Source organism: Chaetura pelagica, unplaced genomic scaffold (assembly GCF_000747805.2).
Source record: "Chaetura pelagica isolate M959 unplaced genomic scaffold, ChaPel_1.0 scaffold104, whole genome shotgun sequence".
In the NCBI taxonomy this organism is placed as follows: Eukaryota; Metazoa; Chordata; class Aves; order Apodiformes; family Apodidae; genus Chaetura; species Chaetura pelagica.
In genome coordinates, this window is record NW_009953786.1 from 3415490 (window position 1) to 3439855 (window position 24366).

The 24366-nt window shown below is 43.0% G+C and overlaps 1 protein-coding gene across 1 annotated transcript; it reads left to right on the forward strand.

Annotated features, from left to right (window-relative positions):
* Positions 1 to 17323: 17323 nt before the first annotated feature.
* On the forward strand, positions 17324 to 23452 carry LOC104391633 (ovalbumin-related protein X-like). Its single transcript, XM_010000960.1, has 6 exons — positions 17324 to 17437; positions 20224 to 20352; positions 21425 to 21542; positions 21871 to 22013; positions 22761 to 22928; positions 23048 to 23452. The coding sequence occupies exons 1-6, from the start codon at positions 17324 to 17326 to the stop codon at positions 23450 to 23452; spliced, it is 1077 nt and encodes a 358-aa protein (XP_009999262.1).
* The last annotated feature ends 914 nt before the right edge of the window (positions 23453 to 24366 follow it).

A 24366-nucleotide genomic window follows, 5' to 3' on the forward strand; every position in this document is an offset into this window, starting at 1 on the left:
CCCATGGGTACCCCTAGAAAGGGAGCTGATTACCACAGTAGTGATATACACAGGACAGGTTTTGTGCCCCAAGCACAAACACAGGCTGGGCAGACTATGGATTGAGAACAGCCCTGAGGGTAAGAACTTGTGGGTGTTGTTTGATGAGAAGTTTAACATGAGCTGACAATGTGCATCAGAAAAAGCGCGCCCAGGCAGGGGAGTTGGGACTAGAGGGTCTTTAAGATCCCTTCCAATTGAGTGCATTCTATGATTATGTGATTTACTGGACTTTTTCCACATTTATTTTTGAAACAATAGCTCACAAAACAGCGAGGTCGGAAGGGACCCCTGAAGACCATTTCGTCCATCTCCTATGCTCAAGAAGGGCCACCAACCACCCATTGCCTAGGACCATGTCTTTGGGTATCTCCAAGGACAGGGAGTCCACCACCGCTTGGCACAACTTCCACTAAGCCCCACTTGGTTCTCAAATTACTACAAAGAGCATTTTGTAGTCACAGTGTCTTCAGGAACAGGATACAAAAGCAAACGTTTCTAAAGAGGGTGAACTATGTGTACATAGTAGGGAAAACTGTCTTTCATATGGGGATAAATATCAGAATCACAGAATCATTCTGGTTGGAACAGACCTTCAGTCTCAAGAAGAGGAGAATGGTCTAAAGCACCCCATTGTAGCTGCTGACCTACTTGCTGACTAGTCTGTGTTTTGTTATCTAAAGCTGCCATCATACAGTGTTTACATTCCCCTGGGAAGTGCTGAGCACTGCAACCTCAAAAACCAACAGTGATTCTGAAAAACATGAATGGGGATTTATTTGATGAACTGGAAAATGCCACAGGGGAAAGAAACCTTCCTGTTATTCTAATATTTTCTCAGAAATGAGACTTCAGTCCCCACCCCCCAGCATACCCTTTTTTGCACCCTTGAGTTAAAACAAGTGTTTCTGACAACACCATGGACTGTCAGATGGATGGATCTGCTCCTGCAATCCGTGATATCCGTGAAGAATGTAGGAGCTTAGTCCTGAAAGTAAAAGAAATAGAGGGGGGAGGTTTTTAATAAAAGTATCCATTTAGCACCCCCTGGGCTGGGTTGTTCCTGTGCCTCCAGAGCAGGGGAGCCATGAAGATGCATGGTGAGCCAGGTGTGGCATGACAGATGTGGCTGGGCCATTTCTGGTATGTGCCATGGGTGCAGTTTTACTGCTGCCACAATCTCATGAACTAGGAAAAAAGACTCATGTTGTGAAGGAAAAAACCCAAACATTTATGCAACATTATTTTTTTCCCCCTCAGGGCAAGCTCTACCCAAGGGAGTGCCTCTCTCTGCCAGCACCCATCTGTGCAAACAAAGTCCAATGCCTCTTCTCTGCCCCAAGCGGGCAGCTCACCAGGGCAGCAGGCATCCCTTTTGCACTGGGCAAGGTTCAGATGTGGTTGCTGCTCTGGCCAAGCCACCAGAGATGGACTACGTGATCTTTAAAGGTCCCCCTTGGTCCGAACCCCATTTTATGTCTATGTGTCTTGCACACTGGTTACCTGAATTTGGCTAACGTCACTCAGCTCTGGTAGGTTACTGATTTAAAGCTGGTCAAACTGGTTTATAAGAACCACATTGTGTCATGAAACAGCTGTGTCAGTGAAAACCAAAAGTTATTTGACATTGTGTCTTAGACCCCAAACATCCATGCACTTTTAAAATCCCAAGCTCTGCTGACTTTAATATCCCATGTTCTGCTTACTGAACTGTGTACAATCTGCCTTGTTTTCCCCCTCCTGTCTGGAACTGGACGTAGGAGAAACTCTGCCGTGACTGGAATACCGGTTGTTGGCAAAATATGTAGCTTTTAAGCTGATGCACGATGAAGAAATACTACTTTTCAGTGCTCATGGCCTAAGACTAGACTGAGAAATATGAACATTGAAAATTTCACTTTCACAGTATTGTTTTTCATGTTTGTGCTCAGTCTGAGCTAACTTTGCATGCAGTGCGAGGCAAGCAGTGACAGCAGGAACTTACACAGCAAGTCTCTGCTGCTCCTGTGGAGTCTTGGCACAGCATCTGGGTTGCACAGCACTTCTTCCCCAAGTTGCCCTTCTTAGAGGATTCATTAGCAGCTGTGGATGCTCTGCCATGACATGCTCATCATCTCACTGAACTAGGTACTCAGTTTGTCTCTGGTATCCACTGAGGGGAGGGCCACAATTTGGCCCTGAAAGCCACAAAATCATTTGCTACCATATGAGCAGTCGATTGTAATGCCTGTCCTGTACACAACTGTTTGTATTATTCACTTATCTTGAAAGAAAGATAAACTTTACTTTAGAAACCCATTCAACATGTGTTTCAAATCTAATGAAGATGGTATATGTGCATTTCCAGAGGAGTTGAGACCCTCAGAGGCCCTGCTGTACACAGCTTCAGCACTGATTTGGCTCCTGGGGACAGCATTCTCCCAAAACCTAGAAAAAACCCAAGCTAGAAAGGGTTCAATGAGTCCACTTTGAGAGAGGCTGCTTCTCAGGGTTGATTTGACCTGTTGTTTCCTTAGCTGGCCTGTGTACTGTTACAGAAAATGAGGTAAGTATAGTAATTTCTTCTGACCTTAAGACTGAACACAGCAGTATCATGAATAAAAATGCTAACAGTAATGCAAAGATGTTTAGAAGCAATCCTGTGGCTGATTTCTTACAAACATTCTTATCTCCCCAACCCTACAAAAACAAACCAACCCCAAACAAAAAAACAAACAAACAAAACCTCATCTATTTTCTATCTGATCTATTGCAAAACATTTACTTTCAGAGAATCACAGAATCACGTGGAGTACATCACACAGGAACACATCCAGCTCTGGCCAGAGGGTTGGATTAGATGATCTTCGGAGGTCCCTTCCAACCCCTAACATTCTGTGATTCTGTCATTTTGTGACCAAAAAAACCTAGGGCAGGTCACTCAGAAAGGCATCCAGACAGGTCTTGAAAGTCTCTATCTAGAGGAGACTCCACAGCCTTTCATAGAATCATAGAATCTTAGGGGCAACAACTTTCTGAGGAGCCTGTTCCAGTGCTCTGTGACCCTCACAGTAAAGAAGTTCTTCCTCATGCTGAGGTGGAACTTCCTGTGCTCAAGTTTGAATCCACTGCCCCTCGTCCTATCACGGGGCACAAATGAAAAGAGCTTGTCCCTGCCTTCTTGATGCTTTGTGCATATGTAAAGGAGCATCAGTGAATAACATGTTTAATGCACAGAATTACAGATTACTGCAGAAAGAAGCAACACCAAAGTAAGGGTGCCTCTCTCCTGAACAGAACTTAGGCTGACTCTAAGTGTGTACACCTAAAAAGACATCTGAAAGAAAAATTTTTTCCTATGTGTGTGGAAATATCCCAAATTTGTAGGCATTTTATTTTCACCTTTTGCAATTTTTTTAGCAGCTAGCACCTTTCTGTGCTTGCTGTGAACTGCCTGGATGTGATCAATGAGGTGCTCTGCCATGCTGAAACCAGGAATGAGGTGGAATGAGGTGCAAGTCCTGAGAGAACACCTAGTGATTGCATTCAAAGCAGACCTGGTGCAAGCTCTTCAAAGAGGGTTCCCTGAAAGTGCTGTTATAGTGACTTCATTTTTCTAAGTGAAAAAGGTACAAAACCTCTATGGGCTGTCTCATGTGGCCTGTCCTCAGGGTATGCCATACCCCAGCTGGAATGAAAACCTGTATGTCCCACAAAGATGCACCAAGACCTATCAGGCCCCAGATTTTAGCACATTCTGGGAGCAAACTAGCCAGCTGCCTTTTGAAGTTGTGCCCTTCCTCAAATAATTGCAACTCAATGAAAGAAGAGGAGAACTTAAGGATGGATAATGTTGCAGTTCAAGAAGTTGAGCACTTTAAAGATGACTTCTGGCTTCCAGGCCCTGCTTCCAGGACTATTCTTGTTTTAATTAAGTGATAGTTTAACAGGAAACACATACCTCTACATAGGTTGTTATTATTATTGTCCCGACAGTCATGATATTTTGCTCGATGTCTTTCTGATAATGTGAATCTTACCTCACTTTCTTAATATCTGCCTAGCAAGATAAGAGTGAACAAAGTACTCTTAAATTGTGAACTTTCTCCCAGCACTTCAGGGGTTGCTGCTGTGCAGGTTTTTCAGCTGAATTCCCAGCCATGAAGCTATATGCTCTGAACTGTGAAGGGGTGTGTCACAGTTTTTTGTACAAGCAGGGCCACAGTTCCAAGGTTGTTTAGCATTCCTCCCTCACTGGACTGCTGCAGTTTGCTTCCTCCCAGCACTTCAGGGGCTGCTGCTGTGCAGCTTTTTCACCTGAATTCCCAGCCATGAAGCTGTATGCTCTGAGCTGTGAAGGGGTGTGTCACAGCTTTTCTGTACAAGCACTGCCACAGTTCCAAGGTTGTTCAGCATTCCTCCCTCACTGGACTGCTGCAGTTTGGAATTGGCTCCAGCTTTTCCATACACTCCCTTACAGTTTTAAACATGCTGCAGAAGCACTTCTGATGGACCCCTGTTGCATGTCCTGATCCATGTCTTCCCTGGAGCAACACCTCGCGAGGCAGCTGGTGCTTGGCACAGCACTTGTTGCCTCCTGCAGCCTCAGCTCTGCCTCTGCTGACTTCCCTGGCAGCTCCTTATCCAAACCCCCACCCCACTCTATATCCGGCTCCACTGCCTGTCACTCCCCTGTCATCTATCAGCACAAAGCAGTCCCAAATGCAGGCCACTACTGACCAGTCCTGCCTTTGCCACAGCCCTCAGCCTGCCGAGGGAGAAAGGATCTTGCTAAATGGGTGACCATTGAGGGAAAAAGCTGTCTCAAGCCAGGGTTTTGTAACAGGGGAAAGTCCCAGACATTGTATTTAAGATGACAGTAATGCAGTCTTTATGCGATATCTCCATGGAAGCAAGGAGCACCAGCTGGAACAAAGGAGCTGCTCCAGCTCTCTGATCTTCCCTGCACATGACCAGCAGAGCTGGTCATGGTAAGCTCTCCTACATGGGACTGGCAGTGCCTTCTCTTCACCTCCTCTTGCCCTTTTCCTGCATGAGGTCAAGGAAAAAAGGCCAATTACCTGAAATTCTCATCATACGAGAACATCCTGGTGCCAAGATCTGTTCCCAAAGCTGTGTAACTTGGCCTCCTTCTGCTCTCTGGACCAGATCCTGTAGCACCTGGTTAGACCTGCCACCTCCTGACCCACAGTCTGGGAGATGCTCAAAACCCAGGAATGGAGATGCTGCTGAAGGTGAGCCTGTGCTCCCTCTGCTCTCTGGCTCTTGTGGCACAGGAAGAAAAACATGCTGAGACCCCTGGGACAAACAAGTGACCATGCTGAGGCAGCCCCAGCTCAGTGTAGCCCTCAGGCAGAGAATCTGCTGAGGCACATTCTGGGTCACAGCATCTCTCCGGAAAGGCCTGAGTTACAGAAGAAATAACCTGTTGTGATTATGGGCTCTATCATCTCCTGCCGGACTACCAGGGCTCCCCACGAGACAGAGGCTATGTAAGATACGTAAGTACTTCAAGGAGAGGTGCTTCTCTGGAGGCTGTGTATCACAGTCTTCTCTTCTGATTTTTTTTCTTTTTCTCTCTTGCTGTGACTGTGTGCTTTCCACAGGTGCTTGTCATGTCTTTGAGATGATTCAGTGGAGCAAGCCAATGAGATGCAGCAGCATCAAGAGGGTGCCTCCTCTCTGGGAGGGAAAAAACCCCTATTTCCTTCTTTCACTACTTTTTCAGAGAGTGAAAAGCAGGAGGGACTGGCTCGTATCTCCTACTCTGCTGTGGGATGTGAAAAGTTATTCTCCTGGCACTCTGTCTGTCAGCCCTTGGCTTCCCTGGGCACCCTCCGGTTTCAGTAATAACCTGGGCAGAGGGAGACAGACTACACAGCAGTCAGCTTTGATTTAAGACAGGACAGGACACCACTCTTCATCAGCGAAGAAGCTTCCAGCATCAGCTCTTTCCAGGAGAAGGTAACTTTCTCAGCTTCAGCTTTCCTCAGGGTGGCCGCGGTACTGAAAGCCCGTGGATAGGACAATATGACAACAACCCCAGGATGCAGGAAGAGTGTGGTCAGAGTCTTTGCTGGAGTGAAAAAGCTCACTCAACAGCATGAATCTGGTAACATTGTCACAAGGCAAAGCAAGACAAATGGCAAGGCAGTTATCTTAGATATGCTGGGACATACATGAACTTGTTACTTCAAATTCAAGAAAGGTCTTGCCACATCGTTGTTTGGCTTTGGCTTGGCAACATGAATCCCCTGTCTCTCTGTTGAGTGTTTTCATATAATGTGTCTCATGTTTTACAGGGTGTGTACAAACACAAAACGTTTTGAGACAATCTGCTTCAATGAAGCACAGTTTCTGAGGGCTGAACAATGCTTGTAAACCACGTAGCAGTTCTGGAAGGAAGAGCAGGATGCTGACTAAGTGGCTGTGTTCACACAGTGCACAGCCTTTAGAAAAACAGTGGAGGGTGTGAAAGTGCATGTGGAGACAGCTGAAGTGGACGAGGGGTGATTTGCCCAGCAGTGATTGTTTGGGTCAGGGTGTGGGATGCACTTTGTTATGAAGTGCTAAGCCTGGTTTGAAACCTGCTCCCAGGAGCAAGACACTGCTGGGGGTACTGCTGCCTGAGCAAGGCTCTGCCTTTCCAACTCTCCCTGCACCAAGTGCTCTGACTGTGGCCATGTTTGGGAGATGGTTTATGTAGTTGTCCTGTTGTAGGCCTTGATCACTCCACAATGGGGTCCCTCAGTGCAGCAAACACCGAGTTCTGCCTGGACTTCTTCAAGGAGCTGAGCAGAGAAAGAAGAAATGAAAATACCTTCTTCTCCCCAGTGAGCATCTCGGCTGCCCTGAGCAGCCAGATGGCAACACAGCCAGTGAGATTGAGAAGGTGCGTTTCTTTCCCTTTTCCTGGGAACTGCCATTAGCGGCTTGCCTCTGGAAATGGAGAAGAGGCAGGAGGCTTCTGGCAGTCTGGGCCATGTTCTTCACAAATAGCAAACTGCAAGAGGTGGCAGCTCTCCTTTCCAAACACTCTCATCTGACTTGTACCCATGAGGCTGCTGTGCAGTGTCAGTGCCTTCTTTGTGTCTTCCTGAATCTCTTACATAGCTTTATGTTGCATGTGTATTGGAGGTGCTTCATACTGATGAAGTGCTGAGCATGGCATGTCCAGGAACAAAGAGCCCCACTGGAAAGGTGAGACAATATTGAACTGTGTGATAACACTGACTGGTAGCATGGAGTGAAGCAGGGCAAGGTAGGCTCACCCGCCAAATGGCAGCATTTAATCCAAAAACAAGGGAAGAGTCCAGCCCTGTTCTCTTCTCTGAAATGTGTATGTGCAGAAGAAACCCTGTGGCACTGATTTTCAGTGGTAAGAACTGTTATCTCAGTTTACTCAGCTTGCTTCTGCATAGCAAAGCTCATTTTCTGTCTGTACAAGGAGTGAGAGTTAAGTACTGCAATACATATAGGTTTTAGTGAATATTAGTAACTCCAAAATTTTGGAAGCTTGCAGTCCTCATTGTTGAGCATCACAATGGGGACACAGAGAATGGAGGAGCTGTACCACAAAATCAAATTGAGTCTAATACTGGTCTCTTCTGCCTGCACAATTTTCTGCACTTACATGGTATGCATTTCTAACCTACAAAAATGTCAGTGACCTAAGGTCTAACCTAAATCTACCCTCTTCCAGTTTGAAACCATTCCCCCTCTTCCTGTCGCTCCAGCCCTTGTAAAAAGTCCCTGTCCAACTTTCCTGTAGGAAAAAACCCGAAACATTTCTTAACTGGGTGGTACACTGCAGCTCTGCAAATGAAGATTTAGGTTCAGGTTTTTCCCACTCTCAGATGAGAAGGCTGGCTGGCAGGGTTGGAGCTTTGAAGTCAACCCACAAGCATTTGATGGCATTCCAGCTCCTGTTTACCTTTGTGGTAAAGTTGACTTAGTACAAGATGGAGGTTTAGGAAAAGGATCAGAGAGCACTTTCCACCAGCAGCTGCAGTAGATGTTTGTGCTGCTGTACCATGGGACATTGTTCCACTGGCCCATAAATGCAGAGCTGTGTGGGAAACACTGTGTCATGATTTCCCGGACACACTTCATGTCTCTTCACCAGCATTTTGTAGTCAGATACCTGCCTTCATCTGGAACAGCATGAGACACTTCTGTGTGTGAATAGATTGCATATGAATGGCCCGGGTCAAATACCAAAGCTACTGGACATCATGTTCTGTCAAGGTGTTCTTTTTCATATCCAACAACAAAACAAGACCAAAATAGCACGGAATACTTTGGGCATTCTGCATCAAATAAGGGTTCATGGAAGCATATTGCTTTAAAGCCAGCTTTTCTTTGCTAGCTTGTTCTGTGTAGTAAAAGTATCTTGTTCTATGAAGGTTGTTGGTGATATTGCTTACAGGTTTTACATGAGATTATACAGAAGTGTCTATGACCAGCTGGGATACAAGCATCTGGGATTCACAAGGTGTTGTGCCTGGATTACAGACAGGTCAGAAAGGAAGAGTCTGTCAAATTATATCTAGGATGAGAGTAACAACTTCATCAGGTAAAAATCAATACAACTGAGAGAAAGCAGAAATAGGGAGAGCTGTAAAGAAGTTTTTTTCAGGACACTACAGTAGTCCTTGGTTACCCCAGATATGCAGTTAAGGAATTTGAATTGTAGATGATAAAATGATATATTCCACAAATTCCATGGCAGGATGGGGAAAAATCCCCCTTATTCCATGTCCTGAAGAAGAACCTTTTTCCATGGAAACAAATTCTCTTTTCACACTTCCTCTGGAACTGACTCAATTTACCTTGGCTAAAAATTTGACCCTCTGTTTTCAAACCTGCTGGTTCTTCACAGGGCTTGGCAGTGCGGGAAGGATATTTCTAAATTTTATTTTGTTTTGAGAAACTCAATCACTAACAATATGTGCACATTATTGGCTGTCACTAACACTCTGTTTCTCAATCACCACCCATCTGATTTCACTAGCTGCAAGGACTGGCAAGAACATCCCCACACTAACTTTTATGCTAATAACATTAAACTACCAAGCAACTGCACAATTTTACTAACTCCAGAAATATGGCACAAGGATTGTTGCAGGAATCAGGCAGAACAATTATTTGTAACATCCAGTCTTAGGGCCAAAGGCAATACTTTTCTCCTCAGAACTGTGAAAATTATACAATGTTCTGCAGGGCTGAGTAACCCTGAAGGGCATTTCAAGTTTCCAAGTCCATAATTAGTTGAAGTAGCTCAGTAGCTGACAATTCCCACAATGTCTTGGCTAGTGTGATTAGTGCAGTAAAAAGGTCTTGATCATGAACACATCTACAATAATTACATTTTAGGACCAGGGAGACACTCCCAAACACTATGTCTTGTGCAAAGAATAGCTTGAATACTAATAATTAATACTAATTGCACAGCTGGATGTAACTGGTTTTCTCATCTACAGTCTGGATGATTTAGGACAGAGAAGACTTAAAACTCCAGGAATAAGGAAGCACTGAAACAGAACAGAAGTTTTGGAAATTCTTTTCATAGAAGCTTCTTTAAACAGGGTCAACAAACACCTATCAACTGTAATCTAGACAGCTTTGACCCTGCTTGAGGGCAGCAGATGCACTAGACAATCTCAAGGCTCCTTCCATTCCACTCAAAGCTAATTAATGGCTACATGAAGTTGTGAAAGAACAGCAGAGGTTTTCTCAACATCTCTGTTCAAAGTTACTACCAGGTCTCTTGGTGGGAATAGATTGTTCATTCCTTTTTCACACATTCCTCTTGGAAACTTCATTTGCCATATGGACACCAGAATTGCTTATCAGCTTCTTTGACCCTAAAAGAATTTACCAGTCCATTGTGTTTTCCATGGTTGGGTACCACAGCCCCAGAGCAAGGAGCCTGCAGAGCATGTAGGTTGTGGTCAGTGGCCGAATGCAGATTTTGCATGAAGTCTTTTGCATTTCTTCAGGTAAAAACCGTTTCCAATCAGTGCTTTATTATTTACAACTTGGCTCCAAGAACAATTAACACTGATCTGTGTTGCATGTGTTTCATGTCCAGCAAAGTGGGGACGGCTTCCCAGAGGTGGGGACCCATATTAAATATCACATCCCACAAAATGGGCCTGGGTAGAGCTCCCCAGATATGGGGGCAACCCAGAGAGATTTGGATCCAATCCTTCTCTCTTAATTAATCTCTTTTACCAACCCAGTCAGTGAGATTAGCCTCTGGAATTCTCTGCATGGTACTCTTAGAGTAAGACCATGACCCGGGAGGCTTATACAAGACATTACTTTACTTAAAATTGAGTAAGATTATAAAGCTTGTAAAAAGCAAAGAAACACAGACACAACAATATCACTCTCAAGCAATAGATTACAACCAACAGAGCTTAGCAAAATGGTACTCTCAAAACAACAGGTTACAACTAGAAAAACTTAGCAAAATTAGAAATGATGTTACCCTTATGTGCCAAGAATAAGGTTAGAAACAGAGAGAGAGATGAAGAGATACAGATATAGAGATGAAGGAAGAGGGGACAGGAAAGATACCACCACCCTTGGATCCAGCGACGATCTCAGCCTGATGCTGTGGTCCTTGGATGGCAGGTGTGCACCTGGAGCATTCCCAGTCTGCCTCTTTAGTGGCAGCTGGCTCTGCCTCTCCTGGTGAGGCTCAGCCTGCTTTGCACAGACTCAGTGTTGGATTTGGGAATGTTCTGGAAATGAGTTGATGGGGCACGGGGGTCCAGGTGATCACTTTCCCCCCCCCCCATCAGGGTTGGCTGAGCAATGATCTTTATTGTCACAAATGTGCTCTGTCCTTTAAACAGGAAAGTGTTCTTTTGCAAGGTGGTCCTGGGCTACTCTTGCTGGACACTGCTCCTTATCAAGTGAGGACAGTGTCCCATTTATCAGGGTGGCTGCCAAAGGAGGGGGTCTCCTTACATGGACAGGGTCCAGGTGGCCTATTGAACGAGGACCCCACCTGAGCACAATGTCCAGTTTGTCAGCCAGCTGGCTGTTTTGAGGCAATTTTTCTTCTCAGGACTCTACAGTTGCGTTCTCCAAAACATCTGGGAATTCCTCACCAATTTAATTAAAAAAGGACTACATATTCTTGTGGTAATCCCCAAATCACTGCCTTCTTTGCCTCAGTCTTTAGTAGTAAGACCAAAGATTCAGTTGTTCTTAGGGTGTGCAGCCCCCTGAGCTGGAAGACAGGGGCAGGGAGGACAATTTCCCCTTAATACAAAGGGAAATGGGTGGCAACCTGCTACACCACTTAGGCACACACAGGTCTATGGGGCTGGATGAGATCCACACAAGGGTACTGAGGCAGCTGGTGGAAGTGCTCACCAAGCCACTTTCCATAATCTGTCAGCAGTCCTGGCTAACTGGGGAGTTCCCAGAAAACTCGAGGTTAGCAAAAGTGACATCCACCTACAAGAGGGTCAGAAGGAGGGTCTGGGGAACTACAGGCCTGTTAGTCTGACTTGGTGCTGGGGAAGGTTGTGGAGCAGATCACCATGAGTGCTGTCACACGGTACATGCAGGTCAACAAGGCTATCAGGCCCAGCCAGTATGGGTTTATGAAAGGCAGGTCCTACTTGACTAACCTGATCTCCTTCTATGACAAGGTGACCCACTTAGTGGATGAGGCAAAGGCTGTAGATGTTGTCTACCTAGATTTTAGTTAAGTTTTTGACACAATTTTCCACAGAATTCTCTTGAAGAAACGCTTAAGTGATTAAACCCAAGGAATTTCCTTTTCACAAGTGCATAAACATTTCTAACTCCCATTTCTGTCACTTGAAGCACCCCAAAGTACACCATAATTATGATAGGCAAGTTTGACTTTGTATCTATGCTCTAGGCTTGTGACTTTCTGGGCTGCAGGATGACTGGTTTGGAGGATTCTCCAGGCTTCAGCAATGAAATAATAAGAACTAATGTCCAGAGAGACCACTGCAATATAATCTAATGACTGTTGCCCAGATTGAAATGCCAAACTCCTGATGTTTCTTCTTGTCAGAATTTTAATTAGTGTATACTTTTCTTTGTCAAAAAAAGAAAAAGAAAAAGTAGTTGCTACCTTTTTGTGAATAATCTTCAAAATGCAAGTCGATGTCTTTTGCAATCTCAAAAAAAACCCAAACAACAGTCCATTTGCATGGAAATATCTGTTCTCTTTTTCAGTGTTTCACCAATATTGACTAATATCTGCTTTTTTAAATGCAAAAGTTCCCTATCTTCATCACTGCATCCCACAATGAGGACTGACAAGATAAGCTATGCATTGAGCTGAAAGGAAGTTTAGCTACTTGACATAGAGCTAGGAGAGGAATATTGATGGACATTCTGAATCTCACAGCTTAAAAAAACTGCTGTGTTTGTTATTTAAGTAACAAAACCTAACATAAAGTGATTTAAACTGCCACAAAGGAATGATATCCAGAGACACTGTGAATGAGACCAGTCACAAAGCCTGGATCAGCCAGCATTATGAAACAGGCTCATCATGCAGATGTATTTATCTGTCTAGCCATAACCCCTTGCTCTGTGGAAGCCAGTTAAGAAGACACATGCAGACATACTTGCTTAGAAATATTATTCCCTGTTAGCCACGGCTCATGAGCAGGTGATAAAGGGTGTGAGCAGAGAAGGTACAACAGACAGAACTGGCTGCGTTGCTGGAGGATTTTTTGGATGCCAACAAGATAAATGAATTAAAGATGAAAAAATCTGGGATGCTGTTTTGCATCATATCTAAATCTCCCTGGAGAGTAAAGGGGTCCATTGCAATAATGGAAAGGCTTCTGGTGCACAAAGAAGCTCAGGAGTTAAAAAGCAGTGTTGAGATCACCTTTTCCCCAGAAAGCTGAATGACCAGATGAGGTGGCCCAAGTCTCTGCAAAGCTGACACTCATCAACTTCTGCACTCTTGCCAATTAACTCAGTAATTAATTCAGCAGTGTAATTTAGAAGGTAATTGCTTTTCACTAGGTTCTTGACTCATACAGCCCCAAAATGACAATATCAGACTTTGCTCTCCTGATGCTTCCCAAGTGAGCTGAGACCATCAACAACTTCTGATGTCTTTCCCCCTTTTTCAAGGTAAGAGGCATTTTTCTGTCCTGCAAAAGTTGCTGTGGATTACCACGGATGCTTTATCAATCTAATTGCTCTCATATGATGCATAAGGTTTGTTATTATTTGTGATGCTTACTTAGCAGATGTCTGGCAAATAGGGTGGGCCCTTGTGGCCCTTGGCTCAGTAAGAATCCTGACAGGAGTCTTTGTTTTGTTCTTGCTATTCATCAACTCTATTTATCCAATGGTACCTTTATTACAGGGAACCACAGACACACCAGGTACTCTGTAATTACCACCTGAGCAGTGTCAAAGTGGTAGCAGAATGTGCATTTTGTCAGATGAAAGGAACAAGAAGAGCCTTTGCTGTCAAGCCTGAGATCAGCCTCTGGTTTCTCAACAAGAATCTGCTTCCCTGCTGTGTCCTGCAGACATTGACAGCAAGAGAAACATTACGGCTGAAAACAGTGAGAAAAAAGCCAAGGGGGAACTGTAGCCAACCAGGCTTCTTCTTCCAGTGCACTTGCAGCAAAGAATAATCACAAGGGACATGCTGATGGTCTGTTCTGTACCCAGGGAGTCATTGCTTCTTGCTGTAAAATTGTGTTCTGCTGATCCATCACTGATGGATCCCTTGTTCCTTGTTTTGGTTGTCCTCTACTTATCCCACCCATGTAATAAAAACTCTTTGCACTTTATAATTTATGCACAGCAGTTATCATTCCCTTGGCCATGGCCCCAAGGCCATGAGAAGCACTAATAGAAATGTGTTTCATGTTGTTCACTGGTAAATTAACAAGAATTTTGAGACTTTAATCCAAAATGACTGCAAACAGGCAAACAGTGCTGAACAAAACTTGTCCCTAAGGATGTGGCCTTGTTTTCAGTACTACCTAAATGTGGGAAATTTTAGGGGTAGGAAGCAGCTCAGTCTGTGATCTGCTCCTCCATGCCTGAGGGCAACTTTAACATCACAAGATCTGACCACCAGGTACAAGGGTTGTCTTTGAAATCTGCATGATCTCCAGAGCAGTCTAACTTTGAAACAAAATCTGCCACTTCTTTTGCACTTACAGTGCTTTTACATCTTCATCTTCCTCTCCACACACAATGTGTCTCAGCAACTGCTTCTCTGTAACCTTTCAAAAAATTCTCCTTATTTATCCTTTCCTGTTTGGAGGCTTGTCCTCCAAAGGGATAAAGACAGTCTTCTCATTTTGAGACTACCATGACCACCTTCAATCTTCTTCATTTTCCCTTTGCGTTTTCCAGGAGCAAGAAGGGAGATAGGAGGGATAATAGTCCAACTAGCTGTCCAAAGTGAGTCCTAGTGCAGCTCCCTGTCCAAAGGCAGGATGAGCTTTTTTGTCTTTCTCAGCAGTTATTTGCATGCTGAGTCTCCTCAGAACCTACAATGCAAGAGGTTCTTCAATCTATTTGAGCAAAAACTCTTGTTTCCCAGACACGCCCATTAGAGAACTATGCCTGTCTAAGCCACTCTCTAGACTGCATTATACTAACCTAGAAGAGCAGAAAATATAGAATCACAGAATAAGTTACAGATGAGGTTGGCTCTCTGGGCTTCAGCACACACTGGTGGCTCATGTTGAGTTTCTCATCAACTACCACCCCCAAGTCCTTCTCCTCAGGGCTGCTCTCCAGCCATTCTTCCCCCAGCCTCTATTTGTGCCTGGGGTTGTGCCCACCCAGGTGCAGGACCTTGCACTTGGCCTTGTTGAACTTCATGAGGTTGGCATTGGCCCTCCTCTCCAGCCTGTCAAGGTCCCTCTGGATGGCATCCCTTGCCTCTAGGGTATCAACTACTCAAAGGAATAGACTAGAAGAGCAGCAGAACATGCTTCTTTCTGGGAATTAATGCCAGTCCAGGTACTTCTTTAGCTATAATTCATCCATTGATAGAAAATGTTCCGTGCAAAACAAACCTCCACCAAATGGAGCAATAGAGTGACAGTTAACCTCCAGGGTAACTCAAAATGTAGTATGAACAGAAACACCTAAAGAAACAGAGAAATAACAAACAACAACAAAGAAGACTGTTTTTTTGAAGACAGTTAAAAGCTCAAAAGTACCAGAAAACTAACCAGGGCTAGCAGCATAGTGTTCCACTGTGCTAGCATATTAGAACACTTGAACTTCACCTTGACAGATTTATGCACAGTAGAATGAAATTTAAAGGGACTTGTGGCTCTGGCACACACCCCTCTGCCTGAAGGACATGATTTGTTGTGTTCCAGGATTGTAATATTCCATTCACTGTATTAATTTGGATTCAAAATTGCCAGTATTCCTGAAAGATAAACACATAGTTGTGTCTTGCTGCTTGGAAACCACCTCCTTCTGTTCTGGGAGATGGCTGAATGCTCCTACTTGCATACTTTCTGCTCTTCTATTCCACAACAGTTTCCCTCAACTGTGCTATGACTAGTGTCAAAAATAAGAATGAAAAGAACAGGTCACCACTACAAGAAAGGGAACAGCATCTGCCTGCTTCTGATCTGCAGTTTCCTTTAGTCAACAACATGAGTAAGAGGCTGAGGAGTCTGGCTTTGAAGGGCCCATGTGGAGACCATCCACTTCCTCAGCAGAAATCAGAAAAGCAAACCAGACACTACTTTGGGAAGTTTTTTTGCCTCAACATTAAGCAAATAAAACCAGACTCTACAGCTTTCTTCACTTCAGGCAAAATCTGTGCAGCTCTAACCTTCCTATCCTCAGGGCTTCAATGAAGAGCATGTTTTTATTTTCTATTTCCTCTAAGAAAAAAAGAAAGGAAAATTCAAAAAAGGAATACAAATTAACTCACAAGTATCTTGTGACTGATATGAAGCAGCCTCCAGAGCTTCCTAAATACTGAAGAGGCCTGGTATCTGTTTGGGTTGGGATGTAACTATATGTTAGTAGCAGTAACTACTTCTTACAAAACAGTATTTGTCCTTGTATGCACTCATGCAAATACCTGCCCACCCACACACCATATCAACCTAAATGTGGATGATTTTTTTCAAGGTAAAGAACTCCAAAAACATACCACTTCTTATCATTAGGTTGCTCTTTCCTTGCTGCCTAGGCATTGCTGTAGCAACATAAGGCAAGAACCAGACTTCCTCAGAGTTACTGATAAAAATGAGGAGGAATGTGAAATCCTGGGCTAAAAGCAGCTGACACATCAATGTCTTGTGGGAAGGCTGCTTGAACAAAACTCCCCCAGCTTTCCTGTAAACACATCTACAGAATGCAAGGTTTGAAAAAAAGGTTATGTGGACAGGGATAACTTCTCTATGTTTTGCCTTTTGTGCCACAAACGTCTTCCTCATTTGCAGAAGGTACATCAGGAATCCTCAGGAGAGGAACAGGGCTCTCATATTTCCATCAGGAGAACCTAAGGAAATGGAGATGATGCATGGCAAGCCCCTAGCTGCAGTGTCCCTGCAGGAAGCACAGCATGTAGCAGAGCTAGTCTGCACATACCATGTGGTTGATACAAGTGCACACAACCTGTGCTGCATCACTGTGACGACTGCAGAGCACTCAGCTGCAGCATACCCGGTATGCACAGCTGGCACTGCAGTGCTGTGCTACTGTTTGTCCAAGCTGTTGGATATTCAATAAACTCTGGAACAAATGGTGAAGTTCCTCTTCTCCATTAAGGACAAAATTCCCATCTAGGGGAGTAAACAGGTAGGAAAAGCTCCCTGGAAGGGATCCCTGAAGAGAGGCATAGGACTGGAACAGGTAAAGGGAACTGCCCTACCTCCACTCTGGAACCACTGACTTACGTCACAATTGGTCAGGTAGGTACTTTTACATTTTAAATTTTTCTTTCCCTTGCTACTCTGTCAACTGCAGAGGTTTTATAATAAATTCCTATTACAAAAACATACGTGTTTGCACTTGACAGTGCCACTTCTTACAGTAACACACATCAAGTTTGGTAGAATTTATTTTTTACACATAAACCCCTTGAAATGTCCTTTGTTTCTAGGAGTTTCTATAACTATGGAGAATTTTTTTACATCTCAGTATGAATTTAAAATTGTGAGTTATTTCTGAAGGGCTGGGGATAAGGAAAAATTATAGATTCCACAAAAGGTCCCATAATTATATTAACTGGTTGCAACACACAGGAGTGTGATTCATCATGAGCAAAAATGATGCTGCCACTGGGAGTGGCAATGGCTTTATATCTCATTGCTCCAGAAGTCCTGTCATCAAGCTCGACAGTCAAGTTGACACCATCAGTCCTGAGGAGAAGGTAAATATCTCCTTGATCTCTAATTCTAACCTTTACGTTACAGATTATGTAACTATGAAAGGTCTAAAGATTGATACGCGTGTATCTGCTTAGCACTTACATGCTATCTGTAGCATATTTTGAGGAAGTGAGAATGTTTTCAAGATGCTATGCAGTGTTTTGGATTACATAAAAATGTATGGGCTTTGTGATGAAGCTGTGCTGAATTTGTACAATGGCTTTGCCAGGTGTGTTCCTAAAGAAGATTAAAACTAAACCTTTTTCCACTTCTTCTGATTGGTAAGTCATGAATGCAAAAATCTTTCTACACCATTCCATCTTTTAAATATTTATAGGAATAATTTATTTCTTCTTGTCCAATGGGGGAAGTTATCTTACACATCTGTGGAGAAAGTTATTCAGACTCAGGGACTTCAGGGAGGTTGTGGAGTCTCCTTCACTGGAGACATTCAAAACCCACCTGGACACGTTCCTGTGTGATGTGCTCTGGGTGACCCTGGTCTGGCACGGGGGGTTGGACTAGATGATCTTTCGAGGTCCCTTCCAGCCCCTAAGATTCTATGATTCTATGACTCAGCAAAAACACAAAATAGTGGAAATTTAAAAACACAAAATGGTGGAAACAGAAAAACACAAAATAATGGTAACTCTAAAATACTGAACTGGCTCTCTAAGGGATCAGATGTCGCTACATGACTTTATTGGATAAGCCACTGGGAAAAGGCTTTCATGGGAAAGTCTGTTCTAGGTGTAAGATGTGAAGAGTTTTGCAGAACATTAAAGATCACCTGCTAGTATAATTGTGATTTTAAGTGAAGTATATCTAGGAAAAGTGTTAAAGCTGCAGATAAATTAAGAAAAACATGATTGGAATTTTCTGCTAATACACAATGTGCCTTTTTTATTTTTTTATTTTTAAATCTTGTTAATTGAGCATATCTGTAGCTCAGTTTTCTTCCAAATGTTTGTTAAGCAACCAGCCTGAGAAGGACACAGTATGTGAGGCTCAGTTGATTAATACACACAAAGCTTTTAGAGAGAGATACAGAGAGTGAGTTATGATCAAATGGTGTAATTAATAAGTATTATATCTCGAGTACTTGGGGCAAGAAAGATTGGGAGATATAGTGAACTGGGACTGTGGTTTAGGACAAAGTTAGGACTAAGTGACAAAGCCATAGCTATTGCCTGAGCTGGGAAAACAGCTGTACTCAAGAGTATTGTCTCTGAAAATGTGTTTCTCCTGCAGTTCAGGGTGTTGGTTTTCAGATTCACTGTGATATGCCAGATGTGATGAATCAGGAATCTTCCATGAAGTGCTGAACAATTCAGCCACACTACTGCAGAAGACCATGCTCCAAGGGACCATGCTCCAAGGGATCTAAACTTAGCAGGTGTAAGGATGAGCAGCCTAAATCTTTGTTTCCCTTGTTGCAGGTGATCACAGCACCACAATGTGCTCTCTCAGCACAGCCAATGCCAAGTTCTGTCTTGACTTTTTCAGAGAGCTGAGCAAAAGAAAAACAAATGAAAACATCTTCTTCTCCCCACTAAGTCTCTCAGCTGCCTTTGGGATGGTTGTCCTTGGAGCCAGGGGAAACACACTCAAACAGATTGAAAAGGTGGGTTTCTTTTGCTGTGAAAAGAGGACAGTGGCAAGATACAAGTCAAGAGACTGGTAGTACCACTGGATATAGTTCCTAAACATTCAAAGGAGTGATGCAGACAACCCTTTAAAAATACCTTCTCTTATGCTATTCCTAATATCACACTTTTTCAGACTGAACAGTATTACAGTAATTGATCATTCAATAAATACATCAATACTAAAGGAGACTTTCTGGAGATATCCCTCAACTCCCCAGGGCTCAGAAGTGGTGATTCCCTTTTATATGGTCTGGATACCCAAAGTCTTCTCTCTTACAGGAAAAGATTTCAAAGACTTAATAAGCTCATCCTGTACAAAACCTTCTTGTTTTGTTTCAAGGATCTCATAATCAAGGACAAACAGGACTTTCTCCATTGACTGTGTCTGGCTGCTTCTTGGAATAGGCTTGCAACACTCTCTTTTAGCTTCGAGCTACCATAATTCAGCTGCATTAATCCAACATTTACATTGCAGGTATTTCATTTCAGTGAAGTTTTGAGCAGTACAAGTCAGGGAAGTCAATATTCTTCTGAGAAGGTAAGACACAGCTGCAGTTCTGAGATGAAGAAACAGGTGCTAGTTTGTCAACCCTTCTCCTTGCAAACCATCACTTAATCAGAAAGCAGGGCAGGGCTGAGCAGCCTCTCTGTCTAGATTTACATACCTGCTTATTACTGCTCTTTTATTAGTTATTTAAGGGGCCTTGTGAGATCACACATGTCAACAGCTAAGCCTTCTCATTACAGGTTTCCAATAAAAACACACAGTACTAATCTAAATTGTGATAAGTGCTTAAATTGCCACCTGCAAAGGTTTGTCTACAGGGTATGCCAAAGATACTGTGGAGCTTGCTCCTTCCAGGATCTAACCCAGCAGGTATTTGCTCAGTGTGCACTTTAGGGTACAGTGTGATTTGTAGGTGGACTAGTGTGGGCTTGAAGGGGAATTGGTTTGTCATTCCATACATCTGGTACAGGGGGAGTTGGAGGTGGTGTCCTGATGCATTTATTCCAATGCCTTAATTAACTGGGTGGAGCCAGATTTCTCACGCAGAGCAAGGCTGTAGTTCACCCACAGGTCCAGATTGGCACAGGAAAGCTCAAAGCCTACCATGAAACTTCTGTTTTCCTGCTCAAAGTGCAAAGAAGCTGAAGAAGTCCATTCCCAGTTCCAGGCTCTGTTGGCTGCAATCAGTGAACCCAGACCAGGTTGCTCTCTCACCATTGCCAACAGGCTCTTTGGAGAAATTACTTACCCATTCTTCCAGGTAAGTGGAGTCCATTTTAACAGCTCCTGGGAGTTAAGAGTGCAGCAGAGCATCTTCCCTCATGAAGTCAGAGCAGAAATGAATCAATGGTGCAGTCGAGATGTGCTGCCAAGTGGCTGCACTCCACAGCCCTTGCAGTCCAGGAGCCCTCCCGTCTCAGTTGCCCAGTGGTTAGACATGGGGAACAGCAAAGAGCTGGGAAACTGAGACTTAAAAGCTTTTAGGTAAAGAAACAGATCTGTGGGAACAGTTTTCCCAGAAAACTTGTTAACAGTACTCACTGTCAACATATCCTTGCCACACACCTTGTGTACAACAGAGCTGCACTTGCTGCATCAATCTTATCCAAGGAACAAAGATCCATGACCAGCAGACTATTTTTCTCCTTGAGTGTGTTCTAAAAATTTTTTTTTACTCACTCATCCACATTTCCTTAACAAGGCTTAGAAGAGAGATGCATGGTTGAGATTTTTGGTAATTACTCTAATTAAAGTGGCATTGACCATCTCAGCACATTGCTGTGGAATACAGACAGCCCAAGTAATACAAGGGCATATAAATAATTTCCTTGGAAAACCAGATTTAAGGTGTTTATAAGTGTATAGCTAGAAACAGCATTGTTTTATCTCTGTAATCACCTCTTTTCAAGTCAAGATTTCACCTTGTTTCCCAAACTTTGCACTCTGGGTAAACAGAGATCTTCAGAGCCAGAAAAGGGTGATGAACAGCCTGAAAAAGTTTTATACTTAATACAAGTTATAAGTTTTACAGCATATGCATCTACACAGACTAACACACATGCACATCTTGTGATATTATCAGTCCTGGTTATTTGTTCAAAATAAGGCAAACTTCTTCACTTGATGGTTGGGGCAAATCAGGCAGTTTAACAATATATAAGCTTACAGCAAGGTACCAGGTTTTGATCTTAGGTATTTTTTACAGCACTGAGACATTTCTGCTGCTCAGTACAGCTTGAAAATGCAGAAAAAAAATTAATATTTGCAAATGTATTTTTTTTTATCTCTCTAAAATTGTCATGTTGCAATAAAATCCTCTTTTTACTTTCCAGCAATACTTGGATTCCACAAAGAAATTCTATCGAGCAGAACTGGAAGCAGTCAATTTTAAATACACTGAAGAAGAAGCCAGAGAGAAGATTAACTTCTGGGTGGAAAATGAGACAAATGGTAAAGAAGACTATGTGTGAGTTGTTTGGATTGCTATCCAATCAGTTAGGAATATTATGTCTGAATAGCAGTTCTCACCTTTTCATTGAAGGATAGCAACATTTTTTTATATTTAATACTTACTGCATTTTTTTTGCTCAATAGGGAAGAAATATAGGAAGAAGTACAAAAATGTCCTGAGTTCCTGGCGTCAAAAGCTGCACATAGACTTGTTGTTATTTGACAGCATTATACTACTTTTCAGATTTGCAGCAGTAGTTATTAATAGTCAAAGGCTGCTGACTGCCTGAACAAAGTAATAATTCTTCTTAATTCATTATTTTTAAAGGTAAAATCAAAGACCTGTTTGCTGCTGAGTTAATTGATCCCTCCACTGTTCTTGTCCTGGTCAATGCCATATATTTTAAAGGAAAGTGGGCAGTAGAATTTAAGAAAGAAGACACTAAAGAAACGTATTTCCAACTGAACAAGGTACAGTATGAGCAGGAGCAGGAACAGCTGAGGTTGGAAATCAGATGTCAGTCTCCTGTAACAACAGGTAGGAGTTTTCCTCTTCTCTGTTATCCCAAGATGAGACACTGGTCTTCAGCTAGAACAAATCTACATAAGCTCTCCAGCTTGTTGACCAAACATGTAACTGTTTCTATCACCTCCCATCAGAAGTGGCTCTCATGCAACTGAAATCCTTGTTGGGTCAAAGTGACTGAGCAGATGCACTAACTTTGTTGGGGATTTTGCAACTAGGGATGTTGTTTCAAAACCAGCCTGCTTTTGGACCCAAATATGAGGATTCTGTTCCTCTGCTACTATTTACCAATAGCACAGTGTTTTTTTTCAGGAAAAAAAAATGAGCTAAAAGACAAATTATCTCAGGAGAATTTATACATTATTCATGAAGAATTTAGATTCATGGTTACATCAGATGCACCTATCTCCTCATCTGACATGGCAGAAAAAAGAATGACATAAAAAGGGAGTTGTGAGTAAAGTCATCTGGCACCAGTAGGAATGGAAAAGTAGGTTTTATGCTTCTAAGATGGATACATTCATTGGAACTATAGTTAAGAAGGAAGAACACATCAGTGCTACAAATACATAAAACCCACGACCAGTGTAAATGATATTTGTTGGACTGAAGTCTTATCTCAATACTGAAACCAGCTGCAAGCACAGTGAACATTTCTGTATTTTCAGTTTAATATGTTTCATGTGTTCCAGAATGAGAAAAAGACAGTGCAGATGATGTTTCAAGAAGGTTATTTTAACATGGCCATCATAGACGAATTGAAAATGAAAGTAATAGAGCTCCCATACTTTAATAATGAGCTGAGCATGTTCATTCTTCTTCCGGAAGTTGTCTGTGAGGACTGTACTGGCCTAGAACAGGTAACACTTACTTTTTCTCCCTAGTAGCAATCATAAGGGGCTGCACACAGAGCAATACTTTAACTGTGTTCCAGTGTGGTCATATGGTGTCAATCATCATTACCAATACTGCCTTACAGCTTGAGCGCAGCCTCACACATGAAAAACTAGCAGCATGGACCAGCTTGACCAGGATGCAACCACTGAGAGTGAAGGTGTATCTGCCCCAGTTCAAGATGGAGGAAAGTTACGTTCTCGACAAAACTCTCCAGGAGATGGGAATTATGAATGTTTTTGACTGGGGAAAAGCTGATTTGTCAGGAATCTCTGGGAAAGATGGTTTAGTTGTCTCCAAAGCCATCCAGAAGTCATTCATGGAAGTCAACGAAGAGGGCACTGAAGCAGTTGGTGGCATAGGACTTGTTGCAATGCCTCTGTGTCGTCCCATTTCTTATGAGTTCAAAGCTGACCATCCATTCCTCTTCTTTATCAGACACAACCTAACCAACACCATTCTCTTTTTTGGAAGATATTCCTCCCCTTAAGTGGAGGTTATTTTAGAAATTAGGTCTTTCTCCTCACATCTGCATTTGCGGGCACTGAGGACAAAGACAAGCATGGATTTGCTTGGCTTCATCTTAATGTGTTAATTTGCTGTAAAAAAAGGCTGTCTGAAAAGACCCAAATTAGAGACGGAAGCCTATAAAACATTACCTCTTTCCTTTCTAACATAAATTTCAATCAAGTTTTACTTTTAGGAGGCTTTACTAAAACAGCATCTACCCTAAAATATACTATGAGATACTTGCCAAAGAGCTGTAGGCCTGTAGATAACATCTGCATGGAAAATCTTATTTTGTTCCTTACCTAATGTGACATGCACCACATAAATGTATGATTTTAGTGCCCTAAAAATGTGTGATAGGTTCTCCCACCTGAAGAACACAGGAAGACAGGGATCTGTGTTAAAGGATAAACTTATATACTCAGTCTGTTTTAGCTTTACCTACCCAGCCTCTGTACAGGAAAATGCCACTGCGGATGGAAGTAGCTCAGTATTCCTGTGGGATCTCTCCTTTAAATGTTGATCAGGGCTAATGGTTCAAGCTGGAATGAGACTTTTGGGATTTGTTCTCAGAAAGAAGAGAAAGGAGAAGACTCATTGTGCTGAGTTTAGGACCTGGACAACTTGGCCTTAGGATAGATAAACCCTGAACCTCCTCTACTGCTTCTGTCCTGCACTTGATTTTACCAGGGAATTGAGAGTGTCATTTTAGGACATGGTTGAGCCAGTCTAATGCCTCTGAAGAGTAGGATGCTGCCCCCCTTGTCTCCTTCTTTCCATGTGTTTCTGCTCCCTCCCTTAGGCCACCACTGTTACCTACCTGATTTGGTAGTGAGCAGTTCTGTGTGACCTTAATCCAGAGGAAAAGTTTTGGTAAAGAAGTTTTTCCTGCTG